At 36.3% G+C, this 23,592-nt stretch overlaps 1 protein-coding gene across 6 annotated transcripts in view; it reads right to left on the bottom strand.

Moving 5' to 3' along the window:
- CPLANE1 (ciliogenesis and planar polarity effector 1) overlaps positions 1 to 23,592 on the bottom strand; it is a 55,914-nt gene that overhangs the window by 9,136 nt on the left and 23,186 nt on the right. For 3 of the 6 annotated variants that reach the window (XM_027709140.1, XM_027709143.1, XM_027709144.1), the window contains exons 24-44: positions 23,465 to 23,573; positions 22,794 to 23,103; positions 21,400 to 22,330; positions 20,061 to 20,224; positions 18,911 to 19,047; positions 18,261 to 18,343; positions 14,049 to 14,131; positions 12,686 to 12,754; positions 11,061 to 11,253; positions 10,188 to 10,445; positions 9,269 to 10,015; positions 8,236 to 8,402; positions 7,096 to 7,225; positions 6,064 to 6,118; positions 4,822 to 4,926; positions 4,239 to 4,331; positions 3,192 to 3,304; positions 2,750 to 2,948; positions 2,237 to 2,481; positions 1,519 to 1,612; positions 479 to 646 (exon numbers count right to left, since the gene is read on the bottom strand). In XM_027709140.1, the coding sequence (XP_027564941.1) occupies positions 479 to 646; positions 1,519 to 1,612; positions 2,237 to 2,481; positions 2,750 to 2,948; positions 3,192 to 3,304; positions 4,239 to 4,331; positions 4,822 to 4,926; positions 6,064 to 6,118; positions 7,096 to 7,225; positions 8,236 to 8,402; positions 9,269 to 10,015; positions 10,188 to 10,445; positions 11,061 to 11,253; positions 12,686 to 12,754; positions 14,049 to 14,131; positions 18,261 to 18,343; positions 18,911 to 19,047; positions 20,061 to 20,224; positions 21,400 to 22,330; positions 22,794 to 23,103; positions 23,465 to 23,573 (4,453 nt within the window). The remainder of the gene's footprint in view (positions 1 to 478; positions 647 to 1,518; positions 1,613 to 2,236; positions 2,482 to 2,749; positions 2,949 to 3,191; positions 3,305 to 4,238; positions 4,332 to 4,821; positions 4,927 to 6,063; positions 6,119 to 7,095; positions 7,226 to 8,235; positions 8,403 to 9,268; positions 10,016 to 10,187; positions 10,446 to 11,060; positions 11,254 to 12,685; positions 12,755 to 14,048; positions 14,132 to 18,260; positions 18,344 to 18,910; positions 19,048 to 20,060; positions 20,225 to 21,399; positions 22,331 to 22,793; positions 23,104 to 23,464; positions 23,574 to 23,592) is intronic. The other 3 variants (XM_027709141.1, XM_027709145.1, XM_027709142.1) reach the window with 2 other exon arrangements.

Below are 23,592 nucleotides of genomic sequence, written 5' to 3'. Positions count from 1 at the left end.
ATAAACCAATTATTTTGCTGATGTGGCTGGATTTAACTGAGATCTCAGCTCCCTAGACACAGGAAGATGACAGAGATGATAAAGACAGCTTTTGGAGGAAGCTTTGAGTGTTGTGACACCACACCCTGTTCACTTAATTAAGTAAATACAAATCATCACAGTGATGGGTGTAAGAAGCAGGCCCAAAGGTATTTTCTTCCAATAACAGTGAATTTGAGTGTAAATATGATTCATTGCTGAACTGTTTTCAAAGTTTAGTGATACTGTTCTGTCATGTAACATAAACTCCTTATCAGTGCAGATCAATGAAGCCGTTCTAAACAATGCAATCTAGAAAGACTGATGACTGACTTTAATAAGCTAATTGGCATTATGTAACAGCCTGTATAGCAGCAATGAAAAAGTATTACACCAGGAAGAAAAGGTTTACTAATTTTTAAAAGGTGTAAAAGGGAAAAATATATAATAAAGATTATACCAGAAGATGACTTCATGCCACTGGGAAAGTTAGAAGCCAAGGCTGCAGAGGCAGGGATGTATAATTCCACTGGAGTATAACTGGGTACAGGATATTCCAAGTTTAAGCCCTCCTTTTGATCATCTGTAACATCTTCAAAAATCATGCCTCTCAAATAACGTTCTGATTCTGTGAAAAAAATAATACAGTAACCAATGTAGGCCAACGAAAAATCCTCTCAATGCAAAAACTATCACTGATATATATTTGTTACTGGCATCTTTAATTCATCTGTCAAACCTGTAACAACCTGGACTTGAGTCAGCTGTGCCTCTCTCTGAAAGGGCACTTCCAGAGCTGTGGTGTGTGTACCAGTCCTGCACACATGAACTGAGCCAGGAGTTGCTCTGTGTGAGGTTAATGGACATCTTAAATATTGTTTGAGGTGTGAACACAGATATAGCCATGATTTGGCTCTACCACTTGGCTTTGTGTTAACTCCATAAGTAGATTAGACTATGCTCTTGGCACATTATAGTAGCTACAATTAGGGAGGTACTATATAGTCGTTTGTTACATGAGCAATAAATCATTCAACACATCTGCTCTAGCAAACAGTTAAGCTGATGTAAGCTTTTAATAAAATACAGATATTACAACTGGATAGCCACCAAAGATGCAGGAAAAAAATTTACTTCATATACATAAAAAATAAATCCTGGGGACAAATTTCATATCGTTTGACATCAGTGAGTAAAGCACTTACAAGTAGCATGTTTTTATTTCATGATACAATAGAAATACATATTTTTTAAAGTTCTGTATTGTGGTTTTGGAAAATATCAAGGTTTCTAGATACTTTCAAATGCATTTTTGTTAAAGCAATATGCCTAATAGTCAGATTTGCAACCTTTCATTTTATTTTTCTCTCTGGTATTTTTGGTTTATATTTCAATGACAACTTACGGGATTGCATTAAATTTCAGTGGTAATTAAAAGACAGTCAAGTTTAATATTCAATTGGAAATGTATTATTATCTTTCTGCTAACTGAACACATACCATCATCAATGACTTCAGCAGCTGCAGAGAATGAAGGACGAGCACTAAGGTCTGAATCAGTAGCCATTTCAATGTCTTCTATTAGTTTCACTAACTGTAAATGAAACCCAAAAACTAAGTAATGACACTTTCTTCAAGGTGTTTCTGAGACTTTCACCACAGATATTCATGCAAAATATACTTTAAATCAACTTTTTTCCTCAGAATCTTATAAACATTTTAATGCAGTTTCCTGTTTCAAAACAAACAAACAAAAATAATTCAGGAATCAAAGGAGCTCAAGCAGATTCATTTCATTTAAGAAGTTCAATCTTCTGGATCTGTACTTTGAGAAAAATATATATAAACTCTATTATTTGCGTGAGCAGTTTTACTCCTACTGATGACATTATTTTTATTTTTAAAGTAGATGAAGTTTTCCAATATATCTTATCTAAAAACCACAGAAACTAAAATATTTCAGTAGTCTTCATAAGTCAGAAGTTTTCTGATGTTTAAAACCGGCCATTCTGGCCAGCATTTCATCCACTGTAAGTAATCATGTCTGCCAACAGATTCAGCACTCTATGTGGAAGAACTGTATATTATTCTCAATCTCTCTTGATAGATACTAAGCAGATTTGAGAACACATTGTTCCAAAATGTAAGTTTTGACTTCAGTTGCAAAAAATTACAAAATAGATTGTTTAAAAAATGACAGCTAGCAGTCAGAACTCACCAGTTTGGTATTTCTGAAATCCTGTTCCATATTTTCTATCATGTTCTCTAGTGTCTGTAATTGCATATCCATTTCCTGCTGCTTTGTGGAAAAGTATTCTCTGCCAATTACTTTGGATGGAAGCTCTGAAGAAGGAAGAGTTCTGTCATCTTCATGTAGCATGTTCCAAGTTACACTATCTGCAGCAGAATCTGACTTCTTATCTTTCTTTTGCACTTGGCTTGATGCATTTTTCTGATGGTCACCTTGAAATAAAAAAAAAAAAGAATGCACCAATATCATTAAATAAACTGCAAGCATGTAAATACTGCAAGTAATCAGGCACAGATGTGTTGTACATAACAGTAGATTTTAGGAGCCAAGAATCATCACAAAAGAAGTCAAATGTATAAATGCTGTTGTTTAATGCTAAAAAAGCAGGAGGTTAATTGAGGGCAAAGCTGCAGATTTTCCGTGGAAGTATTATAACAAAAGCATCTTGCTTTTTTCGGGTTTAAAAATGAAATTATTTACCTTGCTTCTGAAGAGCCTCACATAGAGTTGCATTAGTAACAGAAGCTGCTGTGTGGTGAAGTTTAGCCCTAGATGGAATTTCAAACTTCTCATTTTGCTGTGCAGCATCCACCTCTTCTGCAGACTCGGGTATCATGGGCAAATTGCTAAGGATGTCACTGTCTTCAATGTCGATCACACTGATATATTTATGTTCATGCTAAACAACAACAAGATTATGAAGAATTATACCAAATGTGTTTTGAATATATTGTTTACAGTGCATTGTTAACCATAAAACTTTGAGCTGAAAGGATTTGTTCTGAAAACAAAGAACCCAAATTAATTAAGACAAACAGTATTTTAATCACATGTACGTGGGATTACACATGTACGTGGGATTACACATGTACGTGGGATTACACATGTACGTGGGATTACACATGTACGTGGGATTACTAACCAAATCAGGTGCATCTGACCGAAAGGATGGTAAAGGTTTCTTTTTCACTTCAGTGGGAAATCTCAGGTTTAAATACATGTCAGGTGGTAGCACTGCAGGGGCACTAGATGATTCTATGAGAAAATAATAATAGTCAGTATTATATTTACAGCAAAAGCCACAAAACTTCAGACTAAATATTTGGAAACAACTCTGCATTCTCTAGATGACAAGAAAAGCTTTGACTAAGCTGCAGTCTAAATTGCTACTAATTTCCAAGTCTATCCCAGCTAAGTAAAATAAAAAAACATTAATCTTTACTTGATTCAAAGAAATTATACTATCCAGCCAGAAAGACCTCTAATAAAGCTATTTGCAAATAAGTTATGTGATGTAGTAAAATTATCTTGAAATGGAAAACATTGTTGAATTTTAAAACAATGGAAAAAATAATATGCCCATTTGGTACCATAGGAAAAATACTTAGGTACTGAAATCTACATACTTCAATTTATTAAGGATTTTTAATACGGGGGGAGAAAACCCAAACCAAAATATATTTTCTTTAGCCCAAATTCAGTTACCTTCTTTTTTCTGTTCTACATATTGATCCAAAAGATGACTGATAGAGAATAAAATTCCTACTTGGGACTGGAACATTATAACCTGCATCTAGCAGACGCAAGGAAACAACTGTATAAGTAGCTGAGCTACTGCAGCTCAATTTCATGTGGAGCTGTAATCTGTTTTAACATCCCACTGGTCAACTCTTTTGGTCTACATTACACCAAAACCCCAAGAGTAAGCGGCACTAAAATCAAGATAAAATCCACAAAATAATCTCATACAGGAATGCAAAGGCATAGGTACACTGCTCCATGAAAAATTCCAGCCAAACTTTTCATAAACAGTATTATAACTATTTAGTATTGGGTTTCAAGAAATCAGATGAATTACCATGTTATCTACACCCTGCATTAAGCTACCCCATGTACAAAATGCATGTTAAAATTGCTGTATTGTTATAGACTTCCCAAACAACAAAGTAAAGACAGCCTGGAGCCACACCTGGCACAGGAACAGATGGGGCTGGCTCATTTTTTTGAACTTCGGAAATCTCATTTCCACCACTGATTCCATGATCCTGATATGACTCGAGCACTTGATTGGGAAAAAAAAAACAACCAAGATCAAAATGCATGAATGTAAGGAAAGTAACAATACTGATGGCATTGTCTGAACGTACATTTCTGATTTGACAGCTCACAATCAAAGAAAAGTTGCGGTGGATGAGGCAGGGAAACAATTTCAGTCACAGGGTGAAACACTGTCTAAAATGCATTTAGATAAACCCGAGTGAAGTTACAAGAAGATTTCAGAAACAGTCACATCAGAACTGCTTTACCAAAAGCATGTGGACACTCTTACATAATTGGATCAGTGATATTTTTACTTACAATTATTTTAACTACTGCTTTGCAATTTATATTCCAATGGCTTCTGGTTTAATTCTTTTTGAAACAAAAAATTGGAGCACAAAAAACTGTTTTTCCCTTTACAATCTTATTGCATTTTGAAAACTGACAAAATAACTAGAAAGAAGCAACACCAGAGGTAGTTGGTTTCTGGAGGTCACACGGGTAGCACTTACTTGGATGAGTATTTGTACTTGCATCTTGAGTTTCTGCTGGTTTTTTCCCTACAGAAGCCATGTAATGTAGATCTGCTGAAGTAGTAATTGCTTCCTCCATTGTGTCTGAAATATGATAATGCAAAAAGGGGTGTCTACCAATAACAAAAGAATTAGACATCCTTGAAAGCAGTGATACTAACTTGAAACTATGGGTTCCAACAGTTTTTTCTTTGTATTCCTGACAGATATTTTTAACTTTTCTCTAAGCATATCTCATGAATGATTCCCAGAAAAGTTCATGCTACCTATTTGATGTGAATATGCAACTGTATTGAGACTTACAATGTTACACTGAATTAAAATCAAGGTTCAGTTTAGGTATACGATTTTTAAATTCAATATTTTAGTACGCTGTACCATAAAAGTCTGCTTCACAGTCCAAAAGGGGGGGAAATATTTATGATGTGTATACCTTAATTTCTTTATTGATGTTTCTACAGAGATTTGCAAGCCACTATTTAGAGAATAGATTGCATTTTGTCCTCTGATAAGACTGAATATTGTGCTGAATACTAGAAAGAAGCAAATCTTTCCACAAGCATGGTCTTAATGTTGTAAGCTATAAGCATTGTAAACATTAAATCTCTTTTAAAAGAGCCTTAAATTTTGTGTAGTTAGACTATGCAGGCAAATAAAATTGGAATAATATCTTTTTTGTAAAAAGAAAACAATTTAATACTAAAAAGCATTGTTCACAGCATTACTTTGATAAATCACATGAACAGAAATTACCAAGAACCATAGTTGCTGAAAGTAACAGTTACCATAACCATAGTTATAATGAAACCATAGTTACTGAAATTCATTCAACATACTTATTATTTCACTAATTCAATTGTTTTTAACCATAAACACAAGACTACCACTCATTATAAAAAAAATTAAAATACTTCTGTAATTTTCAGAACTATTCTGAGTCTTCAGATAATTGATGTAAGACCTTAAATTTGCCTGCGTGTCTCTCCACACCAATCCCCTAAAAACTCACTATGCCTAAAAAAGTTTGGAAACCTGTTGTCCATCCTGAAAGATCTGGGGAAAGATACCATAAGCCATTAGGCTGTATTGCCCACAGACTACATGATCCAAGTTTTTAACATCTTGATGACCACAGAGTTGTCATTTGAAATCTAACAAACTTATGGTCCTTGGTTTTTTTGTTATTTAAGCACTCAAAGCACTAAAAAAACTTGTACTTACCCATTGAAATGAACAAACCATCTTGAGGGTAAGATACCGATTCTGTCTTGTGATCCTAATATAAGGAAAAAAAGAATCATCTTTAAAAATAGTTCCTAAGCAGATTACAGGCTTTCTTGATGCTGTTCAACTATCCAATATACCTTGTGTGAGTAATGACTAGGGGAAAAAAAACCCATTGTAATTTCGTTTTCTTACTCCTTTTTTAAATTCTTCTGATCTATTCCAGCTCAGTGGAATTACTGGCTATGTGACAACCTCATATGTACCTCAGGGTGATCTGCAGTAACACAAATTCTCTATTCCTCTTTGAGTATGTGCTATCTCTGCATATACGTAATATCTCCCTGGTCTGGAGAGGGTCTCCAGCTGCTGTGCTGGAGTGAAGTCTCAAAGAAGGTGTGGTAGGGACCAGAAACAGAGCCTGCTGCTCTGGGTAGTGTTCTAGCTTTAAATCTGGTGGTGTTCTAGCATGAAATCTGGTACTTGCAAGGATAATCCCCAAAACGTATCAAAAAGGCCTTGGCAAATGAAAAATACAAGTACATAAATCAAAACCCACCCTGATAAAGACTTTCTTTTCTCAGTTTCTGGTTTGTGACAGAACTGAGATCTCATACTTTCCATTCCTACTTTTAGACTGTCATCCATATAGCCCCACATGAAAAGAGTAACGCCTGGGTCACTTGTCATTTGTCAAATGACAAATGCCTGTGTTGTTTGTCCTAGGCTAAATGTAATTTTTTTTAACATTTCTGTATGTTTTTACTATAAATGTTTATATAGACTTAAATCCTATCAAAACAGACAAGTTCATGTTCCAGGAAAAGCAATAGCAATCTTAGAATACTTCATAAAAATAAATCTACTGTTACAGAAATTGCAAGTATACGAACTAAATATATATATACTGTTTCTAGGCTAGAGCCTAAAAGTGATGTACATTATTGTTTCGGTTTATAGTTTTCCACTTCTTTCTTTTCTGTTAATCCTTGAATGGAAAAAAGCAAAGAAAGAAACATTATTCTGTACCTCAGTCTCTGATTCATCAACCATTTCTGTGTCACCAATAGCGATGATGGAGGCCTCTGGGCAGAAGGACACAGTTGGTTTCTTCTCCTCCTCCTTCTCTTGTAGTTGTTTCTTATTACGCTTTTTTTTTCTGTCAACATATTAATTACAGATATAGAATAAGATGTGCACTGAATTAAAGATGGAAAAGATAAACAGGACTGTTGCATACAGATCAGTTCAAAGCACTATTTTTGCCTATCTGAAATCTACACAAAATTGCTGTAGGAACTCATAAAAATACTAACAATCACACTAAAATCTGTTAATTGTCTAATAAGCTATTTTTACTAAATATTACAAACTACATAACAATCCACATCTATGTTTTGTGTATAATTAATAATTACTCCACAAAATACCTGTAAAGAATCTGTGAGACAAACTTTAGTTATCACAGAAACTTTCTAATTATTTTACTCAAAAAGTTGCAATTCTTCTGTAATATGTCATAAGTAGATTATAAGACAACAACTAATCAGAAGAAAGCAAGTGTTCTATTCTAGAACATTCTATCAACATTCTATGAGAACTGAACAAGGATATGTAAGTAGCTTAAACCAACTGTCTTAACTGCTTGTGCAATCAATTAACAACAAATAAATCAAATTTCATAAATAATAAGATACCTAACAAAGAAAATACTGCTTCAGCAGGAATTTTTCTAATTAATCACTGTCTGTATTAAAAACCAGCCTAAATATTGAACTATACTGAAAGAGTGTAACCCTTTTTTTCCTGAAGATTACTACTGACAGTTACAATATGCAGCACAGACAGCAGCCTATTAAGATTCATTGTGTGTAAACCGCAAAGCATTTCATAAACAGTATATAGCAAACAGTCAGGTAACAACAAGACTTTAAAACACAAATAGCAATATGGAAAACATTCCCCCTTGACTCTTCTTCTTATCAGTCTGCTAACAGCAAAAACCCCTTCATGACTTAATGATATACTTCTGCTGTGTTTTTACTAACATTTACTATTTTATTCTCTGCCAAGAGAATTATATTCAATCCCTCTGATCTCAAAGCTAGAAGGTACAGGTTATCAGTTAGTCTTTCAAAATGAAGTTCCCACTTTAAAAGTCTGGCTTGCCTTTTTCTATTTTTCTGTACATCTCTCAGTTCAAATGGTTCAACATTAGTTTTTAGTAACTGGATAGGTTCAGTTTGGTCTTGTCCATAGGAAGTGCTGAGCACAGAATTATGTTGGTGGCGTTGCTCAAATGCAATGAGATCTTGAAATGGGATGAGTTTTGCTGCCTGAAAGGGTTCAGAGAGAGAGAGAGAGAAAAGAGAAGAAACAGAAAGGGGAACCCATCAGATTGGATGATAAAAGTAGGTCCAGTTTGGATCTCAGTTATACAAACAAAACTCCTGTAGCAATTTGTAAAGAAAATGGAAATGTAATATTAACAGCATCAGGCCAGGACCTCTGCCAGTATGTACATGTGTAAACTATTTTCTGAAAGTAAACTAAAAGATGGGAATTTTCTCCACAGAACATATTTCACTAATATTTGCATTTCCTATGCATGTAGTTCAGGATGAAAGTAGCAATTGTGCAATGTAGACAAGGACTGAAGAAGTACCTTTCAAGAAAAAACATTTCCACTCTTTTCAACTGGAATGTGCAAGCTTATAAGAGTGTAACAGAAACAACATTTTTCAAAACATCAAGTTCTCAGCATCCATAAGATAAGGTTTTCTTACTCAGCCTTTTAGCATCCTATTTCTGTACTACAAAAGAGGATTTGTCACTGCATTCTCTTTCTGTAAATAATTCTATTACCATTTCTGAAAAAAACCAGTACTGCTTCTTACCATATAAATATTATCGAATATTTTAGATAGTAAATTCTTTGCATTCAATACTAATGGGCTGAATGGTGACAAACTGTGGAATGTAGAGTCAATCTAATGCCATTAAAAACACTTTCAGACTTGCAGCCTGTCTCATATTGACATGCAAATAAACTGGTACCCCTAGTTCGAGATCGCTCCTGGGAGCTGTGCTGAGCACTTGAAACTCCATAGACTGGAAACATGAAGTTATTTGTGATAAATAAGAAACCACAAAATAACAAAAACACTACAACTTAGAAAAAAGTATTATTAAAATCCAGTACCTTCCTTTTTTGAGGTAAATTAACCTGAAGTAGTGATATTCCTGCATCCTGTAGTGTTTCTCTGGAGTCAGTATCCTTTGTTGCAGGTTTAACAGGTATTAAAGTAGCTGTGATTGGCTGCTTTACAGCTGGTGGAACTCTGGGTACTGGGTCAAGATGCAAGTGCAACAGTGGAATACCAGCCGGGTTCTGAGTGATTGGCACCCTGTACGTATGCACGTCTGCAGGGAACTGCAGCTGAGGTGAAACTTCTTGCTGCCCTACATACTGATCAAGGTTCAGGTATTTGGCAGGCTCCCTATGCACTCTTTCTGCCCATCTCCTCTCGTCCTCGTGCATTTGCCTTGGGATCTCAGGGTCACATCTACTCCTGCTGGAATCTTCTTTTGCCTTACTCTTTCTTGGCGTGTATGATGACTGATGGTTCCATAAGGAATCTGATGAACTCCAAGCTACTCGTGGTACTGGGGGTGGTCTGGCAGAAGCTGATGACATTTCTACTGGATGTAAAAATGCTGGTTTGAAATAACTTGATTTGAGCCTAAGCAAAGGAAATCCACTTGAATAACTTGTTTTCTTTTCAATAGGGATAAACCTCACTGTTTTCTGGATGTTTGAGGAAGGAACTAGGAGATGAAGTGGTTTAGTAGGCCCTGAAGAATGCTGATATTGGGATGGTGACATAAATCCTGTTTCCTTGCTGTTGCTTTCAAGTAGAGTTAAAGAGGCATTCACATCCAGACGACTCTAAATCAGAAAAGCAAACAATCTAGCATTTACACAGGAACCACACACTAAATATGCACAAAAATAGTTTTGTCTACACCAATTACTACAAACACATTTCCTAATTCAACAGAATAGATAACATATCAGATATACTGAACTATCTTCATAAACAACACATTGATATACATACTTCTACATGGCCACTGTTGCCTTCATCTTCTACACTATTCCTTCGATGAAAATCAGAGCTCTTTTGACCAGGTTTTCCTTTATTTTCTGGAGAGGGCAGCTGTGTTTTTGGAGAACCATTGCCTTGGGCAGTGTGTGCATGCTGGCTCCCAGCCAGGTGAACAGATTGATGATGTTGCAACATTTGTTGCACATTTGGCACGTTGCCAAAGGATGACTGCACTATTTGCATTAAACTCATGAAGTTGATCTGCTGTAGCTGAAAACACACGAAGTTAACCCTGTTAACAACTTTAACAGGAATCTTAGCAAAAATTACATGTCTAGACTATGTTATTGCTGTTCATTATCCTGTAAAAACAGGTGACAAAATAAACAACATCACAAAGTTTCAATTTGTATAATTGAAAATTTCATTCACATAATTGCTTATTGTACTGGACTTTAAGATACAATAAATACCTGCCACAGTCAGGTTATGCTAAAGCAAGACAAATTCCTTCACTTTTTTTGCGAAGCTTCAGTAAATGTAAGGTCGCTTAAAATTGGCTCAGTGTACTAATACACCTTAAATGCCAGTATAGCTGCGAAGTTGTTACAGCAACAGAATTTTTCCTTATGTATACCATTAGAGCACACTGATTTATGTAAACTAAAATACACTCAAACTTCTATTATCACATCACCCGTTTTCTTGAGTCAAAACCAAGAGTTAAGTCTAAAATAACTTTTCACAGTGCTTAACATGGAACTGAAAATCTCTTCCAAAAACAACTACACACACAGAATGCATTTAAAACAGTAATTACGTCTGTTGTTTTAAATAACGCAGCTTGAACTGTGAAAACTATTTTAAAAAATGAGATGCTCTCACCTGAATTAACTTAAACATTTCGTCTTGGAGCATCTGCCTGACAGTTTCTGATGTGTTTGATTTCTCCTCTGGAGGGACTTCTTCCTTGACTTCTTGCTTCTTTGCACAAACAGAAGTGTGGGAGGCAACACTTGACGTAGTTGACACAACAGTCTGAGAAGGCTGGCAATCGCTTACAGAAATGCCTGCATTACTTCAAAAGGAAAAGAACAAAACTATGAAAAACATTCATAGTTCAAAACACCTATATAAGGTTGTCTTAAATAAATCCAGAAAAAATTTAAAGGTATCTATTTTCTAAAAACGTAATTAATTTGTAGGAACAATTTATTAATTAACACTGCACAACCTTCACCAGAGACTATGTATGACAACTTTCCCAATGCTTCTCTAAGTTCTATATGATTTTGTACCCACAAGCATATTTGAAATATTATCTTCATTAGAGAAACAAGACGAAAAAAATTATTTCACAGAAAGGACAAAAAAAAGGCCTGGTTAGTCATAAAGCCAAACAGCTGATAGAAAATGAGGAAGGACTTAAAAAGCAACAATAAGATTTCAGATTAAAAAAACAGATTTAAAATTAAAATAACACATGCCAGATAATATAATACATTAAATTTTCTCACTGAGATAATAAAATCTTTTAGTAGGTAAAGAATATCAAGTAGATTGATTCCTCACATGAAGAAAAAAGGGCTGGGATTTCCATTAAGCTATAAAGAAACTGAAAGACTTTACCAACATCAACATTGACCCAAAACACCTTTCTCTGTTTAAGAAAAATGCTGATAATGCTATGGGTACAGGCAACCTTTGGAGGACTTTTCACAGTTGTACAGAATGGCCTCCATGCATGTGAAGAAACAGAAGCATAAAGCAATGGCTAATGAGTAATACTGAAAAGGTTTTGGATATGTAATAAATGTGAAGGGGCATAGAAAATCTTTTGGAAGACAATTGGAATGTGCCCAAAGCATGACCTGAAACCCGAAAAGTTTGAGTAAAATTTTTTTAAAAAGAAGTTGGCATGAAAAGCTCAAGAAGGAAAAGAGATCAGAGACACATGGAAATGGAATCCAAAGGGATGTGCAGTTCTTATCTCTCTCTAACCTGAAAAAATCTCATAGAGGACTGTTCTAGAACTAAAGGCCTGAGACTGACTCCTGACCCCTTTTCTCAATTCCAACATTCTCCCTGTTTACAGAAATATTATCTATATATTTATGTGAATCTATCAGATGCTGTAGGACATATACCTTTTAATAATTTAATTAAAATGTAAATATAAGTTTAAAATATTATTACAAGTGATTTATGTAACAATATATCTTCTATAGCAATATTGTATAATGCTTCTGTCTGGAACCAGAAAATAAAACTACTATGTTTCTTGAAATCTAGTAGCTCAAATAACATGTTTGATTCTTGTGAAGTCTGGTCAAGATGCAACTATTTTGATCCTCAGGGATTAGAGTACAAAAAGGTTTCAGGAAAAGCTACTTAGTTTGTAGGTACATTTTACTTGCAAATATTTTGTAAGCAAATGTACACATCACGTTACTTCAGACTAAAAATTTAAGGGATAATCTATTTTTTATAACAGTATGGGTTTCTCTTACCTAGGAACTTCTGCATCTTGTTTTAAAAAGGATGAATGAGAATCAGTGCTAGTAACAACCTCAGTCATACTATAAAGAAAGAAAATAATAGTATTATAAATACTACAATAATTTGTTATGCTGTTTATTTTCACTTTATATGCCTATGTGTATATAAATGTATGCATAACCTCTCAAAAACGTATTTTAATTAATATGAGATGAAATACCTGAAAGCCACCTGATCAGAGCTATACTGATCTCCATGGCTTCAATTACTGCATTACACTGCAACCTGAGCTGGCAAATATTGACAGTCATGCTTTGTCTCCCTAGCAATCAGAAACTGACTCAAACAAAAGCACTGAAAAAGTTCTGGCTATTCAATGCAAGCAGCAGGCAAAAAAGAGGTTGATTCCAGTGGACAAAGGAAGACAAAATCTAATTTAAGCAATTCTGTAAATATCACCATAATCTGCACTTTTAAAAATAGAAAAAACAATGCCATAATAAATTCTTTTAACAGCCTCTTATGTGCGGATAAAACAAAAATATGTAATTTTAAAATAGCAGAGGATTCTAAGTCCTTCTGAAACTAAACTGCTTAAAAGAAAGCTAATTGAAATATACTAAAAATAGGCTGATTTTTTTTGTCATTTAAACAAATGAAAATATCTCAAAAGAGCAAGATTCTTTGTGGTAAACATAAGGAATGTTGTGTTTACAGAATATAGAGTTTCTTCCCTTGCAAACTTCCAGAGAAATCAAACTGAGCAGCCATCTATTCAAACAGATGATGTGACAACCAGGTTTATGAACTGTTTCTTTAACTTTATACATATATTTTGTTATAAACGTACACAGATTTTAAAACATTCAATTTTAAAAAGATCTTAGTGAAGTAAATTTTTTAAGTTGCGTAAAATGCCTCCCTTCCTCTTTCAGGAGCTAACAAGCTTATCACCACTTCTGTCTTACCTTTGGCTTCATAAACAACTTCTTCCATGTTTTGCAACAAATTAATTGTCATAATTTCCTAGACAGTTCTTCACCTGAATTTCGCCTGATGCTGCTCCTATTTCAGGTCTGGAATCGTGTATCTGAAAGCTTTTCATTTATTGTCTGTCTTTTTCTCAGATGTAAAATACACCTTCCCACAGCCCACACTTCGTTCATTATATCAATACTAAAACAAAGACTCATCCACCTTGCACTTTGTATATGTGAAATGCCTGTTTGAAACTAGGAGTTTGTTGCTATAAACAACAGCCCAAACCCAGGAGACTTCAATGGATGCCATTATTAACAAAAATACCTTGAATTTTTAAGCAAAGCTAAAAGGGGAATAAAAAAACCCCAAAACAAATAACAAAAAGTATCTCACACATTCTGTTCAGCCTTTTCTTCCTTTGTTTCCTCCACATTTTGATCTTCTTGGGGACTATCTGCATCTGAAATGGAGACCTGCTGGAACATAAAAAGATGCATCCAAACTTTAAATTTTTCTATTCCTTCTGCTTTAATAAAGTATTTTTTTTTTAGCCTATGGCAAATGTACTTATGATTAATCATCCACTTGAAAAAATCAGACAAAAAGTAACCAAAATTACATGCTTATCAGAGAACAGCTACAGATTAGAAATAAGGAGATATCTTAATGATTCACATGGGCATCTTGCTTTTTAAGTCATTATTATGAGTTTTTAGTTTCAAATTCATATCCATATAGTACTCTGGATATATGTTCTGCTAATCTCATCCCCTCTTGAGTAAAGATGAAAATGTGGAAACAATCCTATTATACACAAACTATCTGCAAACTAAGAAGTTGAAACAAATACAGGATTTTACACATGCCACAGATTCACTACAGTAGAATGCACTGCAGAATTGAAGACCACAATACATTTATTGTTTCCAATCCCATGAACAGCACTGAATCTGGAATACTACAGGCAAATAAACTGGTGGCATTGCAATTCACATTTCAGCATAATAGGCCTTAGTCAATTTCGGAGACAGGATACTTATGACCAAAAACAATGCATGGAAAAAGAAGGCTCACTAACAGATCCAGATTAAGTTTCCACACAGAAGCAAAATAAACTTCTTGATCTATTTAATTTTTTAATGTAATTTTATGTATATATAATTATATCTACCATATGTACGTATATAGGTATACACACATTTAATTTTATGAAAAATTAATCAGTTTTCAAAAGTGCTCAGACCATATCTCACCTTACTACCCTATAATCATGACGTTTATTATTAAGCAAGGAAAATCTTCAACACCTGAAGCCCTCAACTTCACAAATACAATGACGAATTCAGGATATTTTGAAAAGAGTATTCCTAACAATTTGATGCTTCCACAAAAGATCCTATCAGATCAGGAGAGAGGTTGGAGCTGAGTAAGGCAGCCCAATGCGCTCATTGAGAGCAGCAGTGAGTGCTTCTTAAGAGCAGAGTCAATCCCTTTCCCAGTCAAAGGGAAAGAGTTTGAAAGGGCCAGTTGAATCTGGTGAATCAAGCAGTCAACCTTGACTGGTGCCACAGCCAAGGATTTACCTTCTTCAACCATGGGACTCACATTGAGAAACCTGCTCTGCTGGGGGCTGAAGGGGTCCATTCCATCAAAGAAAGGGAAGAGCATCTTCAGTCCTAGGCTTGGCAAGAGGGGAAGAGGGCTTTAAACTAAAGTTGCCAGGGGAGGGGCTGTTTTATGCCAGGGCCAGTAAGAGATTCCCACAGCCTGGAGAGGAATTGCAGGTCAACAGAGCACCTGAAGAGCAACACAAAGGAACTACAGCTACTCCCACCAGTAAGTCAGATTCATCAGGGGCCCAGTTTAAATGCCCCTATGCAGACACATACAGCATGGGGAATAAATGAATTAGAGATGTGCCCATCTGCAGGACACGATCTTACTGGCATTGTGGAGACATGGGAGGTTGGCTCCAATGACTGGAATGTTGGAATGAACAGAGACAGGATCTTTAGAAAGCACAGGCAGAGGAGATGAGGAGGGGCATCACCTTCTATGTCAGTGACCAGCTGGAGTGCATGGAGCTCTGTCTGGGGATGGATGAGGCTTTGATCAAGAGTTCATGGCTCAGGATTACAGGGAGGACAGGGACAGGTGACATTACAGTGGGGGTCTGCCACAGGCTGCCTGACCAGGAAGATGGAGCAGATGAGGTCCACTGCATGCAGATAGGAGCAGCCTCATGTCACAAACCCTGGTCTTCAAGGACTTTCAACCACCCCACTATCTGTTGGAGGAACAACACACAAGGTTTTGAAATGCCTTGATGATAATCTCCTTCTCCATGTGACAGATTAGCCAACAAGGACAGGTACTATGGGGGACCTTGTTCTCAGAAACAAGGTGGGGAATGTGAAACTAAAGGGCAGCATTGGCTGCAGTGACCATTAAATAGTGGAGTTTCACATGCTCAAGGCAGTGAGGAGGGGGCACATCAAGCTCACTGCCCTGGACTTCAGGAGAGCAGACTTTGGCCTCTTCAGAGATCTGCTTAATAGAGGCATAGTGCTGTGGAGGGAAGAGGGGCTCAAGAAAGCTGGTTAATATTCAAGAATCACCTCCTGCAACCTCAGGAGTGATGCCTTCCAACAAAGAGGAAGCTGGGAGAAAACCCCAGGAGGTCTGCACAGACGAACAAAGTACTCCTGGACAAAGTCAAACTCAAAAAAGAAACCTACAGAGGGTGGAAGCCAGGACACAGTAAGGACATCTGAGAGACTGTCAAAGCAGCCAGGGATCAGTTTAGGAAAGCTAAAGCTCTGACAGAATTAAATCGGCCAGGATCATCAAGGGAAACAGGAGGAAGACTAGAGAAAATGTGGGCCCTCTCCATAAGGAAATAAGAGGTCTGGTTACCTGGGACATGGAGAAGGCTGAGGTACTCAATGACTTTTTTGCCTCAGTTTTTACAGGCGAGTGTTCCAGCCCCACTGCCTGAGTCACAGAAGGCAAAGGCAGGGATGGGAGAATTAAGAACCTCCTGTTGTAGAAGACCAGGAACATTTAAGGAACCCAAAGGTGCACAAGTCCATGGGGCCTGATGAAATTGGTCCACAGGTCCTGAGGGAACTGGTGGACAAAGTGTCTAAGCCACTAACTGACTGGAAAAGAGGAAACATAACCCCCATGTTTTTAAAGAGGAAAATAAGGAAGACCTGGCGAACTCCAGGCCAGTCAGTCTCACCTCAGTGCCTGTCAAGATCATGGAGCAGATCCCCCTGAAAAATGTGCTAAGGCACATGGAAAGTAAGGAGGTATTGGTAACAGTCAAAATGGCTTCACTAAGAGCAAACTGTGCCTGACAAACTTGGTGACCTTCTATGATGGAGTTACAGTGTTGGTGGACGAGAAAAGAGCAACAGATGTCATCTACCTGGATTTCTGCGAAGCATTTGACACTGTCCTGCACAACATCCCTGCCTTTAAACTGAAGAGTTGTGGATTTGGCCCAAATCTTCGTTCGTGAAGCCTCGCCATGATGTGGATTTGGGGGATGGGCTACTTGGTGGATAAGGAATTGGCTGGATGGCCACACTCAGAGTTGTGGTCAATGGCTCGATGTCCAAGCGGAGACCAGTGACAAGTGGTTCCTCAGGGGTCAGTACTGGGGCCAGCACTGTTTAACATCTTTGTTGGTGACATGGACAGTGGGATCAAGGGCACCCTCTGTAGGTTTGCTGGTGACACCAAGTTGTGTGCTGTGGTTAACACACTGGAGGGAAGGGATGCCATCCAGAAGGATCGTGACAGGCTTGAGAGATGGACCTGTGAAAACCTCATGAAGTTCAAGAAGTCCTGCACACGGGTTGGGACAATCCCAAGCACAAGTACAGGCTGGGCAGAGAATGGATTGAGAGCAGCCCTGAAGAGAAGGACTTGGGGGTAACGGTTGATGAAAAGCCCAACATAAGCTTGCAATATGTGCCTGCAGCCTAGAAAATTAATTGTATCCTGGGCTGCATCCAAAGGAGCATGGCCAGCAGGTCGAGGGAGAGGATTCTCCTGTCTACTCTGTCCTCATGAGACTCACCTGAAGCACTGTGTTCAGCTCTGTGGCCCCCAACATAAGAAGGACATGGACCTTCTTGAAGCAGGTCCAGAGGAGACCTCAAAGATGCTCAGTGGGCTGGAGCACCTCTTCTATAAGGAAAGGCTGAGAGAGTTTGGGTTGTTCAGTCTGGAGAAGATAAGGTTCTGGGGAGACCTTAGATCAGTCTTTCAGTACTTAAAGGAGCCTACAGGAAAGCTGGAGACAAACCCTTAACAAGGGCATATAGTGACAGGAGAGGAGGGAATTACTTCAAACTGAAAGAGGATGAGTTAGTTCAGATATTAGGAAGAAATTCTTTACTGTGAGGGAGGTGTTATAGGTTACCCAGAGAAGTTGTGGATCCATGAAAAGTGTTCAAGGCCAGACTGGATGGGACCCTGAACAATCTGGTCTAGTGAAAGGTGTCCCTGCCCATGGCAGGGCGGTTGGAACGAGATGATCTTTAAGATTCCTTCCAATTCAAACCTTTCTATGACGATTCTACAGTAACTTGCCTTTTCTCTAGGATGTTCTACAGGTTTGATCTTGACAGAGCTGTTGGAGTTCTTTGGAGTTTCATACGGCTCCTCAAAGAACTCTACAAAATAAAAACAATTACTCTAAATCAGAAAACTACATGGATTACAGCACTGTTATGTGATTTCTGAGAGCAGGTCACATTAGTCCACTTTTTCCCTAGAGAGGAATAAAGTGTTCAGAGAGGTCTCAGCAAATTCAAGATTTGTTTTATTACTAGTGATGACGCATGCACCTGAAGAGAGAGGGAAAAAAAAAGCAAGTTATTAAAATGGTATGAGTATGATAAACTTAAGTTATGGATAGTCAGCTCTTACAATTTTCATGTTGTTTTGCACAGTTGCATGAATATTTCTGGAATGATAGTATATGAGGGAACAGAACATGCTAATACACACTTCTACATCTATAGTAAAAAGTTACATGAGTGAAAAACTGATCAATAAGTCTCGATAAAGCAATTGTATAAAATTAATTATAATGTAAACTGCATAAAATATTTTCAATAGAACAATGAAAACTTATTTTCATTTTTTGATTAAATAGAGAGACTTATAATCATATTCATGCAAAACTCCTACTGTTAATACATGAGACCATAGTAAAAGGATATACCATTAAAACAAACCTTGTCGTTCTGACGCCACATCTAACTCCTGCCAAACAAATGGTTCTACTTCATTAGGATCTTCAGTCGGACATGGTACAGAACAATTTCCATGAATAATTTCCTTCTTATCAAAGTATTTTGACTTTGTAGACACTCTGGTAATTGGAATTACAAAAGGCAATTAACAACATAGGTATCTAGCTTAGTTCAAGTATGCTGTTTCTTTCAGATTGCAGGCTAGTGCATAATTGTAAAAATAAACACTGTTGCAATATAATCCATGTTTATATAAGTTTTCTATCTGACTTTCATTTAAACTGAGCTTAATATGTTTTTATAGATGTGATATTTTAGCATCATTAATGGTACAGTCTTTCAGGTGGGCTGTTTCCACAAAAATGTAACCAACATACATGATCTACCAAAAATGGAAGACAAGCGCTATGGTTTCAAAATCATCTGGTTAAGATTTACATTTATCTCCCTCATAAAAAACCAAATTGTCAGACAAGACACACAAAAATGTCTCAAAATACTAGAGATTATTTTTAGAATACTAAAGATCTTTATCTATCTATCTATCTATCTATCTCTTCTAATACTGGACATCTATTTTTTTTCTTTAGTGCAACAGAAGATCAAATGCCACAAAAAAGTTCAGGTTAAAGATACTTTATCTTCAGGACAGTGCAAGATATTAACAAATAGAACATTTACTGCCTTTTCAATCTATTTTTCTGACATGCACAGATATGAACATAGCTAGATTACAGATTCAGGGGAAAATAAGTGAACAGTGTGAATCTTGCAACTCAAGGAAAATTACGCTAAAGAGAGTGGAAGTTACCTGAATTCTTTGAGAAAACCATGATATCCATTTAATCAGAAATCTAGATTCTATTTCCACATCACTAAGTTTATAAACAACCATGTACAAGTCACTTAATATGCAACAGCTACATTGTTTTCTACCTAGATATACATCTGCTGATGGAGAATATCTAATCTGCTTCATGCAGCTGTAAACAATAGGCACGAGTTTGACTTTGCACTCAAAATTAAACATGTATATATAATACATAATAACAGCAGAACTCTTCAGAGTGACAGGCTGCTTAGCAGAGAAATTATGACCAACTAGAGTTTTTAAGTTAAAAAAAAAAATTACCTAAAATCAGTTCCACAAAAGTCATCATAGGCTGGCACATTCTGGACACTGGCAGGAGGATTGGCCACTATGGAAAAGCTTTCATCCATACTACTTTCTTTCTCTGTCCTAGACTGGGCTTCTGATAGAGATACAAATTCTTTCACATCTTGATTATCTGGATGCTATTAAGAGAAATAATGATAATCAAAATTCACTAGTTAAAAAAAAAAAGAAAGATACCTGATACTATTTAAAAACCCACAGTGATTTCACATGGAACGATTATGCTTAACTCAGATTTTTTCTTTTAGAGCTGAGAAAACCTGGATTTATAGGTACCTGTGGAACCTTGGTTTTGCACCTTTGTGCATTAAGTGAAGCAACGATCCTCTGAATTATCCAAAGGAAACATAGGAAATATTTATCAGTGTCAATTGAGTGTCAATTGTCAAAGCCACTATGTGACACTGGAATCGAAACAAATATATACAATAAGGTTTGGCTTTCATCACATGTAATACAGATCTCTGAAATTATCACTGAAAACAGTATGAAAGGCAAAAAGCCACACGTAATCTCGCGGTTAGATACATGCACAAAATTTTGGCAGTAAGTTGTAAATAAAATACACGTGGCACTTGTCCAAAAAACAAAACTACAAACCAAAACCAAGAAAAAAAAAATCTCTCTGAGTATGGAAGAAAAACCTTCTCCCACAACCCTCTCCCCTCAAAGTCTTTGATGTATTCTATGTAGAGTTAATTAAAAAAGCTAAGTGATCCAGTTGTACCTAAAATACAAACTAAAGCAATACTCATCAGGTTCTTCTGGCAGATCTCTTCTTTCATATCCACATATACACTCCAACTCTGTATAACAGTGCTAGTCACTTTTTGCTGATCTTTAACTAGTTTAAATACTCCAGTTAAAATATATCTGCACTGTCATCAAAGACAAATGAACCTCAACTCAAGTCTTCCCAGAGAAATTTTACTCTTTGTCCTGCTTTGCCATATTCTATCTCCAGTACTAGGTTTCTTCAAAGATAATGTCTAAAACAAGACACAATGGTGAAATTTATAGGAATTTGCACAAATAATGTGCTATCTGGATAGAGGAGCTAGATTTTGAACAGGGTTTCCAAAGAGAACTTTCACCTCCATCCTAAGTATTTCTACAGACAGAACTCCAGTATTTCTGGAATGTTTCTCTCTTTTCCTAGCAACCCTTAAAGGAAAGGTTATTAATTACTATTCCAGGTTTTACTGAAAATAGAAAAATGAGGTAAAACGTGTGATTTTCTTTACTGGCATAATTCACTCACATTTCATTGACACTAATCCCATCCTTTTCTTACCTTATATTTTATGCTCTTTGTTTGAGATCTCTCTCTGTATAACTGTTCTAACAGCCACAGAGAAGTAAGGACAGCAGCTGCTGATGTTTTCATGTGTATCGTTGGAAGAATCTCTTCTAAGGAATCTTGTTTATTGGAACCACAAAGCAGTCTTTTGTCAGACCATCTGATCATCCACTCAAGCAATTTTGCAATATTATTCAACTTGTCCATCAATTCTATTGTTAGTTCTTCTCCTGGTACAGTATCAACTACATCAACAGTTTTGTAAATGTATTTAGAAGTTGCCTGAGTTTGCAGGGCAGACGAAGTATGGCTAGGAAAGGTCTGGCTTGCTAGTGCAACATTGACTCCTTGATTATGAGTCTGAGCTCTGTAAGTCGATTTGTGTTTTAAACCAAATAATCCTTTGTTAAGTCCTTTCATTAGGTTATGCACAGAAGGTTCTTTTGTCTGTACAACGGACTGCACAACTGTTGGTTTTTCCAAAATATTTTGGGTTTTGTTATAGATAGATGTTTCAGGATCACAAGATGACAGGGTGACAGTATAGCAAGACCCAGCTCTAAAAACACTTTGACTTCTACTTTTGCCTTGTCGACGTTTTAGTGTCGTGTGGACATCAAAAAAGAGAGAGTTCAATTCATGCTCTCGAAGAAGTCCAGAAAAACTAGTAAGAAACGGAATTCCAATGTCACTGTACTTTATCAGGTCTCTCTCAAGAACATAACTCAAAAAGAGTTCTAAAAACCTAACATATTCATCATCATCACGTTCAAATTCCCATGCACCAACTACAGGCAAATTACATTGATTAGGCATATCTCTTCTAAATACTTTGTCTTTATGTATTGTTTTCCAGTTAAGAGCTTTTATCTTGCATGTGCTATTTTTGCTACCTATTTCTCCTTTTCTCTGGTGTTCATTATTTCTGTAAGACAATAAACATAAGAACTGTTAACACTAAAATCCATTTTAAGAAGAATTACATGAAAAAATAACTAAATGCAGTATTAGTTTCTTTTCTTCCTTTAGTATTAATAAATGGTAAACTAACAAACCCAAATAGACATTAATAAAATGTTAAGGTGGCAAATTAATCAAATGCAAAATCCATAATTTTTCCACAGGTAGAAATTAGGCAGTAACATATAAGAATGTGGAGATAGCTGATAATAACTTGCACTTCAATAACATATTAGACACATACTAACTAATATAACAGTAGCAGTTCTCTGATTTGGTAAATTTGTGATTCTTTAAATCACTCAAAGTGGCAATTATCCTGTTTGGTGAAAAGATTACTTGATCAGCAGGACACAACTTTTATTTTTCCTTCCCCCACCCCGCCTCTCAATTTAAACTGATAGCTTCCTGCTGCAACTTCTTCCTACCTTTGGAATGAAGGTTTTTGAGCTCTCATTTCTTCAGTACACAAAGCATCAGAAAGTGTATCTGCTGTGTCAGCATCAGTGTATACCTGAGGATTCCCAAGATCAGTAAGGGTGCTTGTGCTTAGACTAGTGCCTATTGAGAATCTGTCATAACAGTGTTCCTTATCATCTGCTGCTTCCTCCTCTGCTGGCTCCCAAATATTAATTTCTATAGGGCCTATGTTCCTTATTACACGTCTCAAGGCCTTCTTTCTCGCTTCTTCAGTAGCCTGAATAATAACAGACATAATTTCTTCATTTTCAGGACCTACTGAAAGAAAGAAAACCAATTTTTAAATCTGCAATTTTCAGTTTTCAATTAGTCCTCAAACTGAGACATGAATTAGCTTTAAATTAAAATAATAATTATAGCCATTTAGCATTACAGAATGAAACTATGATAAGGTGAAGAAATGCCAAAAACTTGAAAGTCATGACACTCCGTAATTGGTATAGATGTATCAGAAAGAAAACACACAATTTGTCACAAAACTCAAAGTTGTCTAACTAGAAACTACAGTAATTGTTTTACACGGCGTATGAAAGAAGGTACTGTCACAATAATACCCAGTTAATAAGTGAAGCAAAAAAGAAAGTTTGTTTAATATTTCCTGAAGAAGGATGAACATTACCTTTAACAATACTGTGTCTGAGTCGCTGTTGAAGTGCATTGTATTTATCTCTTAGTGGAACCCTTATATCTTCAGGATTAGGAAATGCTTTTACAAAAATCTCTGCCACCTGCACAAAAGACCACATC

This window comes from Neopelma chrysocephalum, unplaced genomic scaffold, assembly GCF_003984885.1.
Source record: "Neopelma chrysocephalum unplaced genomic scaffold, ASM398488v2 Primary Assembly neopelma1_96688, whole genome shotgun sequence".
NCBI lineage: Eukaryota > Metazoa > Chordata > Aves > Passeriformes > Pipridae > Neopelma > Neopelma chrysocephalum.
The sequence above is the reverse complement of the archived record's forward strand: the minus strand, read 5'-3'. Positions and strand labels throughout refer to the sequence as shown.